The 17,399-nt window shown below is 37.5% G+C and overlaps 1 protein-coding gene across 1 annotated transcript in view; it reads left to right on the forward strand.

The window, feature by feature from the left end:
- The window catches only part of FAM184A (family with sequence similarity 184, member A), a 126,202-nt gene that overhangs the window by 33,431 nt on the left and 75,372 nt on the right, over positions 1 to 17,399 (forward strand). Inside the window, exons 2-6 of the mRNA XM_012650543.1 lie at positions 6,120 to 6,974; positions 7,826 to 7,961; positions 9,683 to 9,864; positions 12,014 to 12,211; positions 15,253 to 15,375. Of these exons, the coding sequence (XP_012505997.1) occupies positions 6,120 to 6,974; positions 7,826 to 7,961; positions 9,683 to 9,864; positions 12,014 to 12,211; positions 15,253 to 15,375 (1,494 nt within the window). The remainder of the gene's footprint in view (positions 1 to 6,119; positions 6,975 to 7,825; positions 7,962 to 9,682; positions 9,865 to 12,013; positions 12,212 to 15,252; positions 15,376 to 17,399) is intronic.

A 17,399-nucleotide genomic window follows, 5' to 3' on the forward strand; every position in this document is an offset into this window, starting at 1 on the left:
TCTAGTTGTACCCCTCCTTTTACCAATCATTTCTTAGAGTTTTCTCTACCATCTGACTGCCTCCACACATTAACCATCTACCCATTTGCTTTCTCCCCTTTTCCTCTGGCTTCTGCTCTCATCACTGTGGTGAATGTTCTCTCCCAAAGATTACTTCTAAGGTTTAGATTCTGAATGCAGTGGCTTAGATCCCTCGTTTTTCTTGATTTTTGTGCAGCCTCTGACACTGTCCACAGACCATCCCTTGCACCTTGCCCCTGATGCCTTGCCTCCATTCTACTCTTCCTCATCTCAGCACATGCCTATCTGTGGGTCCTCATCCTCCTCTCCACCCCTGGACTCTGCCCAAGAACATGTCCTCCAGCTGTTTCACTCTTTCTCAGTGTTCCTCCCTTCTGGACCTTGTCCAGCCTGGCAGCTACTAATGTCACCGCAGTGTGGACCCTGGACATATTTCTAGCCCTGGGCCTGTCACTCCCCTCACAGAGTCCTGTGCTTCCCCATCTTTGTGCCTTTGCTCTTACTGTTCTTCAGCTAGAATTCTCTCTCTCTAGCCTTCCCCTTAATGTTTTGACTAGTTTAAGAGATCCTGGTTGCAATAAAGCAAAAGAAATTTTGCTCAGAATTAAGGGAATACTCATACATCTCCCACTCCCTGCAAAGACTCATTTTATATTTCTCCTCCTTTGCAAGACTTATTAAAATTTTACTTTGACTCATCAAGTAAATATTTCTTTAAGGCCAGTCTCCACTAAGCTCCGTTAAGAGTAATAGACATTGTGTACGTGCATCTAATTCACTGTTGTATTTCATGTGCCAATTATAGTTCTTGGCACAAGCAGGCAGTAGAAGGGCAGAATGAATGAAGTCATGATTGACCATTAAAGATTTGCTAATAAGCTATCAAATTTTATCTAGGTATTTGTATTTTTTATATTTCCCTTAAAATATGTAAATTCTTTTTAATAAATATAATTATTGATGTTCAATATTCTTTTAAAAAGTTTAAGTATAATTTTTATATATCCATTTAATTTCAACGGGTAATTTTTAAGGAAACTTGCTCTGTTGATAATTAATGAAATGTTCCTTAAATTTTCTGCTTCCATTTTCGTTACATTTTTCTAAAGCTAAGGCATTTTGAATATTAATTCATTCTTTTATCACTGTTAAAGTTAATCTGTTAAAAAGGTTTAATATTTTCTGATTAAACTTCTGATTTTGTGTTACTATTATTAATAACATATTCATTATAGAAGGCTTAGAAAGGCTTAGAATACATAAGGCTTAGAAATACATAATCTCCTTATTTGGTTTATTTCTTTACACACCTTTAAATATGTATATGCACACCTTTTCTTCCTGTAAAATTGGACCTTATCGTATACTTGCTTTATATTGTATACTTTTTTGTGTTATGAAATATGCTTGCTTTATTTTATGTACTTTTTTTTACATTATGAAGTATTCTTTTAAATGCGCTTTTTGATGGTTTCATGGTATTACGTTGTATGAAGATATCATCATTTATTCAATGATTCCCTTGCCATAGCAGTGTTAAGCCTGTTGGTATAATATACAAGAATTAAGATCCAGTTAAAATATATTAATAAGCTAGTGTAACACATTACTTCAGTGAGTGCAATTTATTACTAATGTACTTTATAATGAATGAGTTAGATTTTAGTGGGAACATTTATATATTTCCAATGTATTATTAGTCAACTTGGGTTGCCATAACAAAATACCTTTGACTAGGTGGATTAAACAACAAAAATTTGTTTCTTATAGTCCGGAAGCTGGGAAGTCCAAGATCAAGGTGCCAGACAATTCGTTTCCCCAGAGAGGGCTCTCTTCCTGGCTTGCAAGTGGCCACCTTCGTAATGTGTCCTCACAGGGTGAAGAGAGGGGAAACAAATTCTGTGGTATCTCCTTATAAAATAGCACTAATCCCATCATGAGGGCCGGCCCCACTATGATGATTCCATCTAAACCTAATTACCTTTCAAAGGCCCCATCTCCGAATACTATCATAAATGGGTGATAGGGCTTCAACATAAGAATTTTATAGACACAATTCAGTCCATAGCAGCCAACAATGAGAACTATTTCAGAAACTGCTTATTTTTACCTAAGCATCATTTTAAAAACTAGGATCTAGAATTGTTCTCATTTTACCTGTAGAAAAGATTGTCTGAAAATCTTCACAGAAAAAGTAAAAATAACTATTGCTTATTCATCATGAAATACATAGTTAAATTATGCATTATTGGCATAAAATGAAACTATGAAATTGCATGAAATTGCTGAAATGATTTATGTACTATTCCATTCCATGAATGTTCATAGTTCCAGAAAACCTGCAAATGTCTCTTTATGTCTTTTAAAATACTTTATGAAAATAGGCTTTAGAGAGTTTCCTTTTCTTATTTGGAAAATAATAGCCAATTTTATGGATGATTATGATCAATTACTGAAGTTCCCTTTAAAATTAGTCTCATTCTCTCCATAAGTAAATGATATAACTAATAAGGAAGCTTTGCTATGTTTTAGTGTTTTATATTTTTTAAAATATAGTTATATAACATCAATTTTTAAAATTTCAGTGATAGATTGTTCTTATAATAACAATATCCCTAGGGTAGAATAAGTAGGATCTCTGTTTAATATTTGAGAAACTTAGAAGTTGGAGAAATTGATTTTACTTAGGTTCAAAAATCCAGATTGGGTCAGTTCTGCTACTTCAAGCTATAGGCAATACAAAACCAAGGGACATAGCTGTGTTCCAGTAATACTTTATTTACAAAGACAAAGCAGCAGCCATATTTGTCCCACAGGTTGTAGTTTGCTGACCCCTGGATTAGAATATAAAGTGAAATAAAGCTCCTCACCGTAATATTTTTTATTATGTCCGATGTTTTGTTTGCTTTAATCCCATTCTAACTTAATGCTTTCATTCCTACCTCTACTCTCTTTAATTTCACCTGAGTGCCAGGGTGCTTTTATATCTTCAGCTTCTTTTCCAGGCTCTCTAACATCCTCATACATCTTTCCAGCCTTGTTGTCAAGGTCCCCCAAGTTTAATTAATCAAAAATTTAATATTAGGAGTGAGTAATGGTAAGGAAATGGAGGAGCTGGGTATAAAAAAAAAAGACTCCCATGGATTTGGGTGATCTTGGAAGACTTACTACAGGAGGCAGGACTTGAGCTGACTCTTCAAAGACTGAAGGAAAATTAAATATTAGAAAATGAGAAGAGTATTTCAGTAAATTTTTGACAAGATGTGAATCTCACATATTTCCTCCCTACCCCAAGTCATCTCCAAAATATGGAATCCCACCATGGACTGGTTCTTTTCAAGATCATATCCTGGAACAAAGTGCTAAAGGTGTGGCTTGGTTCTCCCTTGGGATTTTATCTCTTTGAATTCTGTTTTCTTCCATGTGGTTAATAGATAAAGTGGGCATGGGTGCTGACCTACCTTGGGGAGCTCCCCACACCAGCTTTGCTCTAGGAACTCTGGCAGGTGGGCTTCTCTCTGGCTTGTTGTTCCTTAGTGCCCTAGTTGAGATAGGAAAAAACAAAAGTGTTTTTCCTACTCTCACACTCAATACAATACAGAACATTTTACCTCTGGTCGCAAAAATGTGTGCGAGTTTTCCCCCCACCAACAACCAGTTCCCCAGTGGACACCAACTGAGTGTCCTGTAATTCAATTCAGTTGTGACACTATCTACCTGGAGATAGCATCAGATCCCACAGGTTAAGGGCCCTGTCCCCCAAGACTGCCCCCACTTCAGATGCCAGTCATAAACCCCAAGTTCTGACCTGTTCTTCTTACCAATCTATATATATCGCGGGTTCCCACTCCCCACTCCTTGGGGTCAATTAATTTGCTAGGATGGCTCACAGAACTCAGGGAAACACTTAAATTTGCCCACTTATTATAAAGGGTATTACAAAGGCTACAGATGAACAGCTAGATGGAAAAGTTGCAGAGGGCAAGGTTGTAGAAAGGGGTACAGGACCCTCCCAGCACCTCCACTTGTTCAGAAATCTGGAAGCTCTCCAAACACTGTCCTTCTGGGTTTTTCTGGAGGCTTCGGTATGTAGGCATGCTTGATTAAATCATTGGCCATTGGTGATCAGCCTTCAGTCTTCTCCTCCCTGGAGGCTGAGGGGTGGGACTGGAAGTTCAACCCTCTTGTCACATGGTTATTTCCTCTGGCAACCAGCCCCCATCCCGAGGCCATCCAGGAGCCCACCAGAAGTTACTTCATTAGAACAAAATACACTCCTATCACCCAGGAAATTCCGAGGTAGGTAGGAGCCCTGTGTCTGATGATCCTATTGCTCAGGAAATTACAAAGCTCTTAGGAGCTCTATGTCAGGAAGTGGGGGCAGAGTCCAAATGTATATTTCTTAATATATACAGACCTTTTCAGTGTCTTCTGGCCATTTACTTGGTAGGTAGGTATGACCCCAGGAGATGGAAAGACACCCAACTTTGTTGAATCATGGGCTACTTTAAAGCTTAAATGCATAAATGAAAGGAGTCCTCCACAGGAATTGTATTAACTCATTATGGACATAATTTGGGATTCGGAATTAGGGTTTGGAATTAAAGACTATGAATAAACACTTCTGTGTACATATTTGCCTATGAACCTTGCAGAAAAAGGGGTTGCTGTGGCAAGACAGATGGGTTCCTGCCACCTCTCAATCTTTTTACCATTGGTATGATTACATCTCATAATAGTTATGACAGACCAAGCGAGTTGTGGACAGAGCACTGGGTCTGGAAGACAAAGCCCTGTGTGGACTAAGTAACCCCCCTGCAGTGGTGTAGGCTTTGATATGTATTGTTCCTTTTGCAAGTGCAGCTGTAGTCCAAAAGGGTGACAGCCTATATTTAGCAAGTGGGATCTGGGGTTACCAGGGATGTTTGGAGAGCCAGCCAGTCTGCCTCAGTTGCCTCAAGCTGAATGAATAAGTTCATGTAGAGAATAAGTTCTCTATAAAAATGGCAATACTTTTGCATCTTAATTGCAGTTTCTGATGTCTAGTGCTAGAATTCATTTCTACAGCCAGATAAGATCACATTAAAATAAGCAAATCTCCAGGACACTGATTTTTAGCTTCGGGATTCTTGGATTGTATAGTGTTTACTTCTTTTTACTTCAAGAGAAGGAAAGTGGGCACATCTCTAAACCTTAAATAACAGTCATGAATATTGCACTATTTGACCACAGTGGTAATGTGGAGGACATCCAAGGAACGGAGGAAAGGAGAGTGTTACTCTACAGGGAATACATTGTCATTTGGAATTAAGGTTGAGAAATCTCAGTGGAACCATTAAAACCTGAGAACTAAAATGAAAATAAAGGACTGTACTCAAAACACTCTGGCTCTCATTCCATGGATGGTTTAAAAAAGAAAAAACACTCTGGCTCAAGCAATCGGGCTTGCCTGGAGGCAGAGGGAAAATTAGGCAGTGAGTAAAACTACAGCATTGGATATATGAAAACTACTAATGGGATTTTGTAAAGACACCATCAGAAACTTGGGAGAGAAAAGGATCAGCTTTAAAAGCAAACCATAGGGAAATTGGAAAAGGAAATTTCAAAAGTTAAAATATTTAAGCAAGCCATTAAACAGATAAAAGAGGCTTTTGGGAAGATTAGGGCCTAGAGCGTCCAGTCATGCGAAGCCTCTTATCTCTAGGACACCAATGTAGGGCAGAGACTTACTATGAGGCTTTTTCTTCTGATCCCCTGCACAGTCCCCAGTAGGAAAACTCCTTTCTCTTAGGCCAGGTGGCTTCCTTTGTCCCTTTCCTCCTCACTGTTTCATTTGCATTAATAGTAAAACTGTCTTAATTTTGAATGCTTTAAAATCATAACTAAAAAGTCTTCAAATACAAATCTTAAGCTTATGCTAAGGTAGAAATTTGCTAAGGAAATCTGAGTACAAGAACAATTGCATGAAACTTCAGTAATTAACATTTACCATAGCCAATATTGTGTGCATAGAAAAATACCAATCCAAGTGAAAGAATTAACTACAAATTAGAAAAGAATGCGATTTACTCAGTTCCTCTCCCTTCAAAACCACACAGGTAATATATGCTTTGAACACTAAAAATGATGAGCATGAATCTGCAATTCAAGCCCTCAAAGATGCTCATGAAGAAGAAATCCAACAAATTCTTGCAGAAACAAGAGAAAAAATATTGCAATATAAAAGCAAAGTGACAGAGGAGTTAGACCTTAAGAGAAAGATTCAAGTTTTAGAAGCATCATTAGAAGATCACATAAAAATGAAGCAGCAGGCTTTGACAGAATTTGAAGCTTATAAGCACAGAGTTGAGGACATGCAACTCTGTGCAGAAGCCCAGCACGTCCAACGCATAGTGACCATGTCTAGAGAGGTTGAAGAGATTAGAAGGAAATTCGAAGAAAGATTACGGAGCTTTGGACAACTCCAAGTACAGTTTGAGAAAGACAAAAGATTGGCATTTGAAGATTTGCAAACTGCTCACAGACAGGAGATCCAAGAGCTATTGAAGTCACAGCAGGATCACAACTCCTCAGTCAATAAAGGGCAGGAGAAGGCAGAGGAACTGCACAGACTGGAGGTGGAGACCTTAAACAAAACACTTGAAGAGCTTAGGCTTGAACAGAAAAAACTAATTGAGGATTATGAAGGCAAGTTGAATAAAGCTCAGTCCTTTTATGAACGTGAGCTTGATACTTTGAAAAGGTCACAGCTTTTTACAGCGGAAAGCCTACAGGCCAGCAAAGAAAAGGAAGCTGATCTTAGAAAAGAATTTCAAGGACAAGAAGCAATTTTAAGAAAAACCATAGGAAAATTAAAGACGGAGTTACAGATGGTACAGGATGAAGCTGGAAGTCTTCTCGACAAATGCCAAAAGCTTGAGATGGCACTTGCTACAGCAGAGAGCAATGTTCAGGTATGTAAAGAATATTACAGACAACACATGGATTTCTTTTCCCAGTTTTCTGTTTTAGATATATTAATTTTGTAGACTGGAGAGCAGTCTGGCTGGCATAGGATCAGCTTTTTTTCATTCACAGCATTTAAACTTCTTTTTTTTTTTACATTTTACCTTTTCCTGCTTTCCTTTGTGAGAAAAATTAATGAAGGGATAATTTTTATTGCCCTATAACTATTATTTCAGAATTTCAGATATTAAGGGCCCAAAAAGATAAACTTAAAAGTTACTGATTATTTACAAAAGTATTTTATTTATTTAACGTGTTAATATTTTCCAGAAATGGTTTGGGGAGAGTTAAAATATTGGGCTTAGAGTTTGTGTTTTTTCTTTTCCCTTCATTAATAATGGGGTTTGCCCATTAGTTGATATTTAGACATTGATCAAAAAATTGATTCCTTTATAAACCTGAATTTAGTAGAGGTATGGCACAAGCCTGGTGGGAGGGAGCCAAAAATTCTCTATAAGTTTTGCTTTGTTGGCATAGAAAATTTCATAGCTATGTTTTTTAATATCTGTGCCTTAGTATGGTTTAGAAAGGGTAAAATATAGCCTTTCCGGATTGGGTCATATGACTGGTAAAAATACCAAGTTATAAATTTCACCTCTACTTACAGATTTAAAAACTGAGTATAGTTAAGTAAGACTTGTTTTTTTTTCTTTTTTAATTTTACTTTTTTTTCACCAAGGTTACCTTCAAGGTAAGGTATGACTTCCAAATGAGAGAAAGCTGATGCTTATAATTTAAATAAATTGTTTATCTTAGTATCATTCTTGCATTTTAATAATGGCTATTTAATCTTTCTTAGGTTCTTCAAAAACAGCTTGATGAAGCCAAGGAGGGAGAAATGGCCTTATTAAGCAAGCACAAAGAAGTGGAAAGTGAGCTAGCAGCTGCCAGAGAACGTTTACAACAGCAAGCTTCAGATCTTGTCCTCAAAGCTAGTATGTCTGACCACAGTTTTGATGTAATGCTCAGCTAAAACCAACAATTACATGTTAACTCAAGACAAAATTCATCTTTTCTCCTAATATTTTATTTATTTATTTATTTTTAAAATTATTTTATTTTATTTTGTTTATTGAGACAGAGTCTCCCTCTGTTGCCCCGGGTAGAGTGCAGGGGCGTCATCATAGCTCACTGTAACCTCAAAACTCCTGGGCTGAAGCGATCCTCTTGCCTCAACCTCCTAAGTAGCTGAGACTAAAGGCATGCACCAAGGCTAATTTTGGCTAATTTTTCTATTTTTCGTAGAGATGGTGTCTCACTCTTGCTCATGCTGGTCTCGAACTCCTGAGCTCAAGCAGTCCTCCTGCCTCGGCCTCCCAGAGTGCTAGTCTTCTAACATTTTAAAATTATTTAGACTCTAAATATGTTCAGGGACTCTAATGTCTTACTAATTATTCATAAGATAAGCAAATAATAACTTATTTGTAGGAATACATTTTTTATTTAAAAAATAGCAGATAAAACCATCAGTAAATCAGTCACTAGAAAAAATGAAGCACTCTTTCTAAGAGGCTTTGTCCTTTAAAAACATATATTTTAAGGTATTTAAAGTAGTTTAACTGTATGTAAATTGCAGCACCTCATTTCATCGGGCTTGTTATTAATGCTTGCTTTACATACTAAAAATGAGTTGCCCATTTCTGAAGTGGCCAATGTGCTCGTTTCATAGCCCATACTTGAAGAGACAGGTGACCCATGCCAGTTCTGAAGTTATATTTTGTCTGAGTGTTTAGTGTGGCCGACGAAGCTGTTTGAGCTAGTTCTTTGAGGACCTCATGATTTTGATGGGCTTATCAGTGAATTCCAGATTTCCCTCCCCCTAAAGTAGCCATTTTAAATAACCTTAGCACACATCAGAATTACCTGGAGGGTTTGTGAATCTAGGGCTGCCCGGCCCCACCCCCGGAGCTGCTGACTCAGTAGGCCTGGGGTGGCTGCATTTCTAACTAGAGTTCCCAGGTAGTGCTGGAGCCGGATGCTTCTTTGAGAACCAGTGTCCTAAACCATGTTTTTCTGTGAGACCCTTTTTATTTTCCTCTCTCTCTCTCCTTATTCCCCCCTTTTTTTGCTGTCATTTATTTTATTCTTTCATACCCTTGCTGTCCTTATCTGTCTTTTACTCCACTTTAGCTCTTTATCTCGCTTCTTATCTAAAGCAAGGGTCAGTTCCCACCAAACTACCTTCTGCCACCTTTATTCCCTGAATACAGATTTCTTCCTCTTTATATTAGAATTTGAAAAAAAAGGGATTAGAAAATAACAAATTACTTATTTTGGCTCCATAGCATTAGGCATTGCATCCTCTCTTACTTCGTTTTACTCCCAGGAGACTTACATGAACTCTGAGGAGTTGCTCTGGTATCAACCTGTATAGCTTGCAGGCTTTAAAAAAAAAAAAGTGGAACAGTACTAGGTACAGGAGCAACATCAGTCATGTGAAAATGACTTTCTAATTTAAATTATTCTAGTTGGGTGAGAAGTATTCCCATGGTAAATATTTCCATTTTGTACAATGAGGAAACCAAAGAAAAATTTGCACACGCAGACCCTTTATTCTACTTAGGTATAAAGTACAGTTGTGTCATTAAATATAAACTGTTTTATATCACGGTGCAACAGAGTTTTTAATTGAAGGGATTTTGTTTTTTGGGGGTAGGTCACATTGGAATGCTTCAAGCAACTCAGATGACCCAGGAGGTTACAATTAAAGACTTAGAATCAGAAAAATCGAGAGCAAATGAGAGGTTATCTCAACTTGAAGAAGAAAGAGCTTTTTTGCAAAGCAGAACTCAAAGTCTGGATGAAGAGCAGAAGCAGCACATTCTGGAACTGGAGAAGGTGAAAAGTAACAGAGTACCCCATTCCCAAAAAGAGGAAAGGAAGAAAAGTTCAGTTTTCCTCTTTTTTTAGATTTGAAGTGTTCGACATGTTTATTCCTACTCCACAGGAACAATGCATTTCTTAGGCTAGTAGTTGTTTTTGAGGAAAAAGGTGTATAGCAAGACTATCCTACATTGTGTGTATGTTCAGAATATGTGGGTAACAATCTATAATATTTTGAGCCAGAAACTGAGTAAAATCTTATTTCAGTGTAGTGCATTTATAGTCATGTTTATTTTTCTGTTAATGGAATATATTATTGCATAAACACCTAGGAAATTTCTCTAAAACTGAAAAGGATGACAAGCATCATGCTCTGAAAATTCATATACCAACAGACTGAATTTCTAGTTTAACAAGTTAAGACATCATTTGTAGAGTAATTGCTGAATATTTATTCCAATTTTTCAGATACTCACAACACCAAGTGGGGATTTTGGACATCCTTTCCTTTCTCCTTCCTTCAACTGCTAAGTGTATTGAATGATGTCTATTCTTCTTGCTCCTGGCTCACTCCCATTCTCTCCTTAACTGGATGCAATCTGCTCTTAACACCATTCCACGGCATCTGCCTTTGCCCCATCCCCCACTGACATCCTCATTGCTGGGCTTGGTGGATCTTATCATACTGTCATTACTTCCTACCCACTGATCTACAGTGTCTCTCTTCTCTTGGCATTTCATATTCTCTCACGTTTTTCTCCCACCTCCTTGGCCTTGCAGTCTTCTTTGTGAAATTCCCTCCTCTATCTGTTCCCTTATCATTGATGTTCCCAGGCTTTTTGTCTCATTCTGCACACTCATGCATTCATGTTCACTGATCACTTCTAAGTCTGTAGGTCCAGACCAGATATTTTTCCTGAACTTGAGTCCTATATATCTAACTTTCCAGTAGATACCTCCATTTACGTCTTTCACATGGGTGAAAAACAGACATATCAAGCCAGCATACCCAGCACTTTCTCCCCTCAAAAGTACTATATTTCTTTTTCTCCTTATTTCAACCGATAGCACCACACACAGTCCATCTAGTTGCTAAATCAGAACCCCGGGAGTCATTCTTGATTTTCAACAAGTCGTTCTTATTTTTTCCATCCCCTTATCGGTTACCAAATCCTGTTGGTTCTACTCCCTTCCTATGTTTTTATTCTATCCTCCCCTTTTCTTTCTTACCCACTCACAGATCCCAGGTTTAGGCACCTGTCATTGCCTGGATTACAGTCACAGCCTCCTGACAGCTCTCACTGCTTACGGTCAGCTCACTGCCCTGCTGCCAAGATGTTTTTAAAAATGTATCACTTAAAATTCAGTGATTGCTCAGTCCCTTCAGAATGAAACCCAAAGTTCTTAGCATAAAGACCCCTTCTCATTATTTGGCTCCTACTTCTGAGCCCCATCTCTCACCACTCCCAGCCTTACATGCCATGTTCTACCAGACTGCACAGCTGCCTGGACTTTCTGTCTCCCTAAACTTTGCCACCCGATTAGCTACTTCTCATCTTTCAGAATGTTGGAAGGCAGTAGAAATGGTTATGAATGCAGGCTTTTGACATCAGACCTGGGCTTGACATTTTCTCATCTTTACTTTCCTTATGGGTTTGTTGTGAAAATTAAATAAAAGAATATGTTACTAGCTCAGGTATCTTCTCTTCTGAAAAGCCTTCCCTGATATCTCTCTAGAACTTGTAAAACTATATTGCCACTGTCTTTTGACTTTATCACTAGACTATGAATGCTTAAAAGGTGTGTAATTGGCACTCAAAACTGTATTGAATAATATCATGTGAGTGGGTTAATTAATAAGCCATTTTGTGTACTACTTTGACATACAGGAAGCCTTTCTCTCTTAAGCTTATAGATGTGCTAACTCACATTGATTCTAACCCAATAATAGTCTGTTTTATCTCTTGCTTTAAAATTTTTTCATTTTCTCTGTGCCACCCTGTCCCTTTCTGAGAACACCAATGATCTGTTCTCATGTTTCATAGTCTAGATCCCATAGCACTCAGTTCATTCAAACTGACATATTTATGGGGTATTCAAATTGCCCTGGCAGCAATGAAAAAAGCAGGTGCCAATTATTGACTTTTATCTGTTTTAATTTTAGAAAGTAAGTGAAACAAAGAGAACTCAGCAAGAATATTATGAAATGGAGCTAAAAAACCTGCAAAATAGATTGGAAGAGGAGGTGACTCAATTAAACGAGGCACATTCTAAGACTTTGGAAGAATTAGCTTGGAAGCACCATATGGCAATTGAGGCTGTCCACAGTAATGCAATTAGGGATAAGAAAAAGCTGCAAATGGTAAGCAAAACTTCAGTTCATCATCGCCTTGTAAATTGACGGGATTTCTGTAATGGTCCAGCAAGACCTATATTGGAAAGTAATGATTTGCTTAGTTTCATTGGATGCTGTCTTGTAATTATTCTTTGAATCATGGTTCAGAGTAACATATTAATGCATGAAAATTCTTGATACAGGATGTAGTTTATTGAATTGACATGAGGCATTGCTACTTTGTATAAGACATCATAGAAATGCTGCGTTTTTTCTTTTTTCTGACAAAAATGTCATTCAGAAAAAAAACCACTCTTTTTGATGTTGTGCTGTCTCTTCATGAGACAACCGAATAGATATACTCCTCCGGAAACCTCAGCTAGTTGAAGGACATATTTTCTTGTAGCTATGGCTTCCTTCTCTAGGAAAATGATTTATGTTTTGTTTTTTTCTTTCCCAATTAAGTAGTCTTCTTGCTAATAGTAATACATGACAGACAGAATTGCATAGTAGAAAAAGCAAAGTATCTGACAGACCTTGGCCTTCCCCTGAGCTCTTTGCTTACCGCTCTGCATTACCTTGGGCCCCCAAAGCTATGCCTCAGGCTCCTCACCTGACAGAAAATTCGACTTATCTTAAAATGTTATTGCAAGGATTAAGTGAGATAAAGTGTTGAGTACCCCAGATATATTCTAGCATATGGTGATAAATCTTAGTTATTAGTGATTCTTAACTATGTGCCAGACACTACAGTAATGGTTTACATTTTTTTTTTTTATTTAAGCCTATGACCCTGCTATTGGTTTGGTTGCTATGCCCATTTTACTGAAGAGGGGATTTGCTCAGCACATGCGACTAGCAAGTCAGGCAGGCCTTGGACTCAGGTCTCAGATCTGTCAAACCCCAGGCATTTAAATACTGTCATGTAGGCATTTATTAATGGTGGTTGTTACATGTTTTACTACTAGCATCTTATAGTTTACAAGGAACTTTCCTATATGTTCCTTAATACTTACGACTTGGAGATTGGAATCATCTTTATCATATAGATGGTAAAGTAGGTTTAATAAACCTAAATTATTTACTCAGAGCCACAAACCAAGTAAGTAGGATAGGATATGAATTAAGAGCCACCTCAGTGTCCCTTCCATTATGACATGACTAGTTGGAAAAAATATTTAAGACCTAAACTTAATTAAAAATTCAAATAAAATTTTCTGTTAGAATGTTATTTCTTTCTAAACTTACTGTTATGTTTATGTAGCCAGATACAAAAATTAATGACACGTTATTTCTCAAGATTCTGACTGTAGTTTTTTGTGTGCCTGCTCGCTATTCAGGACCAGTTTGTACAGCTTTAATTATGTGGTACATGTATCAAGTGTTCAAGGTTTTATAGTAAAGTATTTAGTGGTAGCTGCTGCTTCTGTAATCTCTTTGCAAGCTATCTTTTGTTATTATTTTTCATTTCTACATCTCTTTTTCATTTTAGCCTTCATATTGGAATAAATTTCATGTATCCTGCCTTTACCCTTTCTTTATTCCTCTATATTAAGTTCCAAGTACTAGAATCAAGACATCTTTTATCAATATTGTTTTTTACCTCATTACTTTACTCCTCATCATCCCTTTACCAAATTAAATTTTAATTTTCTAGCCACCTAATCTGCCTTAAGCCATTTACGTTTCTTAAAATCTTTGTTTAAAACATGGTTGCTGTAAGACAGAAGGCATGAAATTTCCTGTATGTGAACATAATCAAAACCTCTATCGCAACCTTATTCATACCTTTCTCTTTTACCACGATAACTTGTGTATCACTTGCTGCTTCAATCCTCTCTCTCTCTTTTTTTTTTTTTAAGACAAGTCTCACTTTGTTAACCTGAGTAGAGTGCCGTGGCATCTGCCTAGCTCACAGCAACCTCAAACTCCTGGGCTCAAGCGATCCTCCTGCATCAGCCTCCCGAGTAGCTGGGACTGCAGGCATGTACCACCATGCCTGGCTAATTTTTCTATTTTAAGTAGAGACAGGGTCTTGCTCTTGCCCAGGCTGGTCTCGAATTCTGAGCTCAAGGGATCCTCCTGCCTCGGCCTTCCTCGGTGCTAAGATTATAGGCGTGAGCCACAGCGCCTGGCCTCAATCCTCTCTTTCTTGCCTATGTAGTGCACATCTGAGCCTAAGTTAAAACCAGTCTTCTCCAGGATAGTCTTTCTCCAATGTCAAATTATCTCTTGTGGAACATTTAGGTAAAGATGACTTCTCTGTGCCTTATTATTTACTTATCAAAAAGAATTACAGCACTTTGGAGGCCGTGATGGGAGGATCACTTGAGGTCAAGAGTTTGATACCAACCTGAGCAACATAGCGAGACCCTCTACAAAATGTAGAAAAATTAGCTGGGCATGGTGGTACATGCCTGTAGTCCCAGCTACTTAGGAAGCTGAGGCAGGAGGATCGCTTAAGCCCAGGATTTTGAGGTTGCAGTGAGCTGTGATGATGCCACTGCCTTGTAGCCCAGGTAACAAAGCAAGACCCTGTCTTTAAAAAAAAAAAATACAGAATTACATTGTGCATCATACCTCTAGTTCACCCACCCCATCTGAGAATGAATATAAGACAACCCATGATGCAGAAAAGAGTTAACACAGCTGGCTTGAGACTACTGTCCTTAGAATGGCAAGCTGGCCCTTGGCTGGTATCTGGGAACTTGGATTTTGGGAGGATTCCCACCATTCCCTTATAAGAATGGCTCATTGTGCCTAAACTGTGTATGCAAATGATGTGGTTTATGCAAACACCTGCTGGGAGTCTGGAATTTGGTATGTCATGGGAGGGAGGTAGCTATGTGACCATGGCCCAGTAAAAAAGCTGGGCACTGAGTCTCTCATGAGCTTCCCTGGTAGACATCATTAGAGTCACTGTTAACTCTGATTATTATTAATCAAGAATAAGGCCAATTTGTAGAGCAAAGTATCAAAATACAAAAACAGAATAGTCTTTTCCTTGGATTCTTCAAAGTATATAGTATTTGCAATATTGTTAATTTTTAAAATTTTCTTTTTGTAAGGAATTGGAGGAACAACATAAAAAGGAGAAACTAAACCTGGAAGAAGATAAAAATCATCTTCAACAAGAGCTAGAAAACCTGAAGAAAGTACTGGAAGATAAGTTGAATACAGCCAATCAAGAGGCAAGAATTCTTTAGGCCTATCACCTATGTTATATATATTAACAATATTAGTGACTTATTCTGGTGACGTTGTAGAAGTAGGTGAGCCTCAGTGAAGGTAACATATCTGGAGTAAAAATAATCAAAAAATTTTATGCTGAATTTTTCATAATTTTGGTTATGTCCCACTAGGTAAAAATTCACTGTCAAAAACATTAAACCAAGGCGCTTTTGTGGGAGCGAAATCAAAACAAAGGGGAACATCACTATATGGGAAAAAAAACAAAAGAGGTTTCTCTGCTCTTTTACAAAATATTAGCTTAGTATTCTCTATACTGTGTCTCTTTCTACAATTTCAACAGAATTGTAGGATGGTAGCTAGAGTGAGTAGGCTTAATCTGAGTACTAGTATGCAACACTGCTCTTTTAAAACTAGATGTGAATTGAAGAGGAGAGCAAAGTGAAGTTTCAACCTCAAATCAAAAAAGTTCCACATGGGCTAAGGATTAAAATGTAATACAAAATCATGAATGTGAATATAAATAAAATACGAAAACACAAGTGACAAACCTTAGGACAAAGAAGGCCTTTTGAATATAATACCCATATCATGAATTAAAAACAGAATATTTATGCAGCTAAACCTGAAACTTCTGTATATCAAAACATATCATAAGCAAAATAAAAAGAGAGGAAAAATTGGGATGGATGGAAAGAACAGTTGACAGATTGTATGACTAACAAAGAATTCATGTCTTTAACACCTTAAGAGTGTTTACAAAACAATAAGAAAAATACAGGTACCCAATTTGTTTTTATAGACTGAAGAAGAACATGAAAAAACAATTTGTTTTGTGTAATTTAAGAACTGGAAATGAAATCAATGAGATGCCATTCCATTACCAAATAGAGTGAGACCATGCAATGTTGATGAGGGTGAAGAAATAAGCACTCAGAAGCTGCTGGTGGGAATATAAAATTGTATAATTTTCCGTGCACATATGAAAGGCTTAAAGATAGTCCTTTGACTCTGCAGTTTCATTTCTGTGTATTTAACGTTACCAGATAATTATGGATTATTGATAAAAATCAGCACTATTTATGGAAGAAATTTAGAAGCAACTTAAATTTTCACAGAACTCTTTCTAGAAGATAGGAAGTCTTTTCTAATTCACACAGAAGCATTGTTCTGTACTCTGGGGCTACTTCCATGCCGAGAGGGATTGCTTTTCTCCTGTTTGGAGGTGCCATATGGCCTAGCAGCTGCCCTGGTACAAGACAAGGTCAAGAAAGTGAGGGCATTGAGGGTCCTTTTAAAAGTTAAATACCTACATATTGAGATGTTAAAGAGATTTCACTTCTTCTTAATTGCTAGTAGGTATATATGAACTTTTTCTGTAATTGACTCATTTATTTGTTCAATAAATATTGAATGGCTGTTAGATACCAAAGCACTATGTTAGGCATTGTGGTTTCAGCAGTGAATAAGTTAGACATGGTCTCTACTACCGTGGAGAGAGAGACTGGGAAACAAGTAATTACAAATCTGATGTATATTGCAAAAGGGTAGTAAGTGATTAACAGGGTCTTGCCAGAATCATAAACTGAAGAAAGCTTATGTAAAGGCCCTGAAGTGTGAGAAATTTCTAGGTATTGTAGGAATGCCAGTATAGTTGGAGTATGATAGCAACTATAATAATAATTAATATTTATTTAGTGCTTTCTATATCCAGCATTGTTTTATAAAGTCTCTTCTTTATACTGTTCTCTCCTTTAATCCTTACAACAATACTGTGCAGTAGATACCAGTTACTAAGTCACAGAAAAGTTATATAACTTGCCCAAGACTCATCGTAAATAGGTAAAGCCAGAATTCCAATCCATGCGGTGTGATTTCAGAACTCAAATCTTAACTGTAGTGTTACTCTTCCTTTCAGTGAGTATAAGGCCAAGAAGGGGGGTTGCCAGGCTGAGGCTAGAGATTTAGGGGCTATGCCATGGAGGCCCTGTAAGCCACACGAAAGATTTTAAATGTTATCCCAGGG

Source organism: Propithecus coquereli, unplaced genomic scaffold (genome assembly GCF_000956105.1).
Source record: "Propithecus coquereli isolate 6110/MARCELLA unplaced genomic scaffold, Pcoq_1.0 Scaffold331, whole genome shotgun sequence".
Classification (NCBI taxonomy): Eukaryota; Metazoa; Chordata; class Mammalia; order Primates; family Indriidae; genus Propithecus; species Propithecus coquereli.